Here is a 4,260-nt window from a genome sequence, read left to right as displayed (position 1 = left end):
GCTCGGCTATCCCAGTAATCTCTGTGAAAACAGCATAAACTGACAGCAACAGAATAAATGGACATGTTTATCACCTTACATTTGTTTTTGAAATATACATATAAACTTGCCTTGAATAAAATACATAAATAAATAAAACATGGAGGAAAAGCACACAAAGGCCACAACAACACTGTGGAAACAATAACATGACATAATTTTATGAATATTTAGTATAAATTAGTATTTATGCTATACCGATACTCAGAACTTCAACCAGTGATGGATTGGCATTGTCAATATATTATACATTATGAACACTCAGAATAGGTACCAACCCTTGCCATGAGGCATCTCTGGTTATTGTTTTTGTCTTCTTTTTTAAGACTTGGTGAAATTTTACAAACTAGGATCTTCTATTAGAAATACATCGAGTTCAAATGACCTTGACCTATGATACAACAATCCTAACAAAAGGAGTGTTCAGTCACGGTGTCAAATGCTCCATTTCAGCTTTTCTTCTGCATTCCAGGGCACTGTTCACTTTAATCCAATGGGCTTTGGAGTAGCCTTTTTTCAGCAACGTGCAATTCTCATAACAAAGGGAAATTTTCCTTCCTCTTCTGCCTTTATTACTACTGCTGTCCCCACATGACCCCTCCACAGTATCAGGTGTGTAAGCACCTGCCAAAGGTGGCGTCTGTCTGTGATCACAGGTCCCCAGTGCTCATTGTGAGGGTTGAAGTCAGTGCAAAGCACACAGGTTTGCACAACATTCAGGAGGATGCTGTTTGTTTGGAAACAGAGCTTGTGCTTCACAAAAAGGGATGGTAACTCTTGAACAGGAAGACACCAATTATATAATTAGGGTTAGCATAGAAAGAGCTGTTAACTGACTATCCCTTAATATCTTTTAGAACGAATTATAAAACCTTCTGTGAGGGATGTCCTCAAGTAAAGTCCTTAAGGGCAGGGAGGTGGACTGGATGGCATCCTAAATTCTATATTTCTGTGGCTGTGCCATCACTGTGCTTGCTTGTCCTCACATGAGTGTAAGCCTGCACAAGCACAGACCCAGAGGTAGGATGGCAGATGCCAGAGAGAGGAAATTTGAAATGATACATCAAGTATGTGGGGAAGAAAGCAAACACCTGAGCACCTGGAAGAGTTTCATATGCTCTTAGTAATTTTTTCTGTTAAACTTTTTTAATGTCTGAGGTTCATTAAAAAAAACTTAAAAGATAAAAATAACTTACTGGTCCACAATAGGAGCTGCACAGCACAGGAGTATAGGTAGTTTAACTTATTTAATATATACTGTAAGGTTTTATTTAAGTGTTGGATGGTAAATGCATTTCTATTAAGCAGAAAGTATCTTAAAACTAAAAACCGACTTTGAAGAACATAAAAACTTTCTAACATTCAAAAACTAAGCATTAATGTGACTATACTGGGAAATATGCAGAGTAGGTGTGCTCATTTCTGAGGAAACTTTCCCACTGGCTATTTGTAAGAAGCGGCTAATGACAATGTCTTTGGCCTTGACAGTCTCCATGTTCCTCTCCCGTGATATCTGCATGCTGATTTGATCCACGTTAGTCATGATTAGCTCCGAGGCCAGGATCTGGGTGGGGGATGCCCTGTTTGCCGTGCTGTCCATGATGTACTGCTTGTACAGTTCCACCAGCTTCTGCTCCAGGTAGTCGTTCAGGGCAGAGTCGGAGAGGGGCTGCTGGTGGGGCCCGAGGCTGGCCAGCCGCCAGCACGAGGAGTGGCCTTGGCCCGGCCTGCGGATGGTGTCACTCGTGGGGGGAGCCTTCACAGACTCCATGGCGGGAGGAATCTCTGAGGACTCCAAGAAGGGGCCTATGCCACTGTCACAAGCAAAATCTGTCGTGACGGAGCTAATTGGAACCACGTAGTCCCCAGCTATATGCAAATCGTTGTAGTTCTTGCAAATGCTCTTGCAGGAAGGTGGAACCAGGTAGGTGACTTTTCTTGTCAGCTCCTCACAGACATGCGTAGCTGGAGGTGGCTGCCCTGTGGGTGTTGGGTGCTGGACAGGTTGTGGGAGATTATCCTTCTGCCTTCTGCTGTGCTTGCTACCTCTAGAGCAGACTGAGGAAATGCACTTGCCAGCAGATCTGCATCTCTGAAGGAGGCTTTTTCCTTGGGCTTCACCTATGGAAGAATAACTAATGGGCCTCATTTCATACACCCCTTCATCAGGCAAACTCTCGTAGAGCGCAGGGTTCGGGTCTTCCCACAGGTAGGTGATTCTATGAAGGTAACCTTCCGACAGCATCCTTCTCCAAGGGAAGGGAACCACCAGCAGACACAAAAATGATAAAAAGAAGTTAGTTACAAAAAGTTCATTTTAAACTCCCTGAGCTGTGATTAGACTCACCAGTCTGTTACTAGCTGCAGAGAGATGTCTCCAATCTGGACATGAACAAGAATGTCTCTGCCTTACTAGTGGACTGGAGCCAGTGAGAGAAGTGATCAGCCAGCGTCCCTGTTGTGCTGAATCTCACCAAAGCATATCTTGTATAACACAATATATGGCACGTCCAGTGCATCCAATGGCAAGTGAGTTGTGGAGAGAGGGACAAGAAGTCTTTTGTTGTGGAATAGCTGCTGTAATAGCTTACACTAAAACACATCTAATTTTGCCCTGCATTAAGAAGCCAGGGGTTTCACCCTTTTTCTTATATGCTTGTAAGAAGCCTGGGGTTTCCCCCTTTCTTTCATATGATTTGAAGTAACTTTTGTTGTGTGTGGTTTGTCAGCTGCCTCTGAATTATGATGATTTGAGATTCATATTGAGAGTATCACCCTTTCTGTTACAGACTAATCAACAACTGTAGGTGTGGTTCCTTTTTCATTAAAAAATCTCAGATCATTAAATTTGCACTTTGCACTTCTGCACTGCAATCAGGATAGAATTAATTGTCTCTACCTTTTATACATGAAAATGTTAGTGGAAAAAGCAAAATGTTTTGGAGGCACGATTCATCTGGCCTGGTTTAGACACCTAAATCAAAATTAAATGAATTGTGTCCTAGATTTGCTTATCACTCTCCAGTTGCTATAACAGGATCTTAAACTAGATCCTAGATATAGATATCTGCAGGGTACTTTTGAAGAGACTGATTTCAGTGCAATGCATAGGAAAGTACACATTTCAGAAGTACTCCAGCTCGCTCTTTCACTGTGGGATTAGCCATACCACAGCTCTGGAATCAGTTTTCATTGCATTCTGCAAAGGCACACTCGGGTTCCAGCAGTCACTGACTCTCTCCACTCTCTGAGCAGGCAGCTCAGACCCAAAAGCTGCACAGAAATGTTGGTAATTAAAGACAGGATTTGCCAGCAAGGACACACATGCTGCACATCAGTAAATGTTCTGCCCAAGCTTTGGCAGCTCCACTACAAAAAAAATTGTTTTAAATCCACCTCTGTCTTTTCTTTTTCAACAGATGTCAAGGATACAATCAATGGGAAAGATGTTCTAAAGAAATTGTTTGGTCCAGCAAAGAGAAAGTAGATTTAAAGTAAAAATAAATTAAAATTTAAATTATTTAAATAATTTCTTTCTTTATATACTACAAATGGTCTTTTCTAAGAGTGAAGGGACTCTCATTTCTTAGTAAAATTTTAATGTGTCATAGTTGCTAGTGCAAAATGCTGCACTAATAATTGTTGGCTAAATCCTGTCTAAGCATGGAGATAGACTTCGCATAATAGATATAGACTCCCTATAAATGATAGACATAGACTCCCTATAAATGTTATGGAGGAGACAGTGTGAGAAAATACTTTCCTTGGGGGGAGGGAATCTCTTCCACACCATGAAGAAGGTTGAAGAGAAAGGTGAAGAGAAAATTACCTTCCTTCAGGCAGAAATATTAATGGGAATTAGATGTGTCCAAACACTTGCTTTGGTGACCCTGGATTCTCTCTGTTGCTGCTAGTTGTGTGAGATTTCCCACAGGCAGTAACATTTAATTAAAAGTGACCTATTTACATAGAAAGGGGGAAAATCTTGTTTGGGGCTTGGCAGTTGTAGTATGCTGTTGTCTTGCTTTGGCTTTTAGCTGTAATTAAGGTGCCCCCATAGAAATCTTAGCCAAATGTTAGAGCTGCTCAGGTTATCAACTCTCTCTTCTGCTTCTGTTCCCCCCTTTTACAAAGGCTTTCCCTTCCCTCCACCATCCATGGCCCAGATGTCTTTATTGCAAAGTCACTACTAACTGTGACTAACTTGAATCTGGAACTGTT

General features: G+C 41.5%; 1 protein-coding gene across 1 annotated transcript; it reads right to left on the bottom strand.

Moving 5' to 3' along the window:
- Nucleotides 1-1,309: 1,309 nt before the first annotated feature.
- TASL (TLR adaptor interacting with endolysosomal SLC15A4) lies at nt 1,310-2,284 on the bottom strand. Its single transcript, XM_053935408.1, has one exon. The coding sequence runs from the start codon at nt 2,282-2,284 to the stop codon at nt 1,409-1,411; it is 876 nt and encodes a 291-aa protein (XP_053791383.1). The 3' UTR covers nt 1,310-1,408.
- Between the last annotated feature and the right edge of the window lie 1,976 nt (nt 2,285-4,260).

The sequence above is a fragment of the Vidua chalybeata genome, chromosome 2, assembly GCF_026979565.1.
Source record: "Vidua chalybeata isolate OUT-0048 chromosome 2, bVidCha1 merged haplotype, whole genome shotgun sequence".
In the NCBI taxonomy this organism is placed as follows: Eukaryota; Metazoa; Chordata; class Aves; order Passeriformes; family Viduidae; genus Vidua; species Vidua chalybeata.
This window is presented reverse-complemented; position numbering and strand designations above follow the sequence as displayed.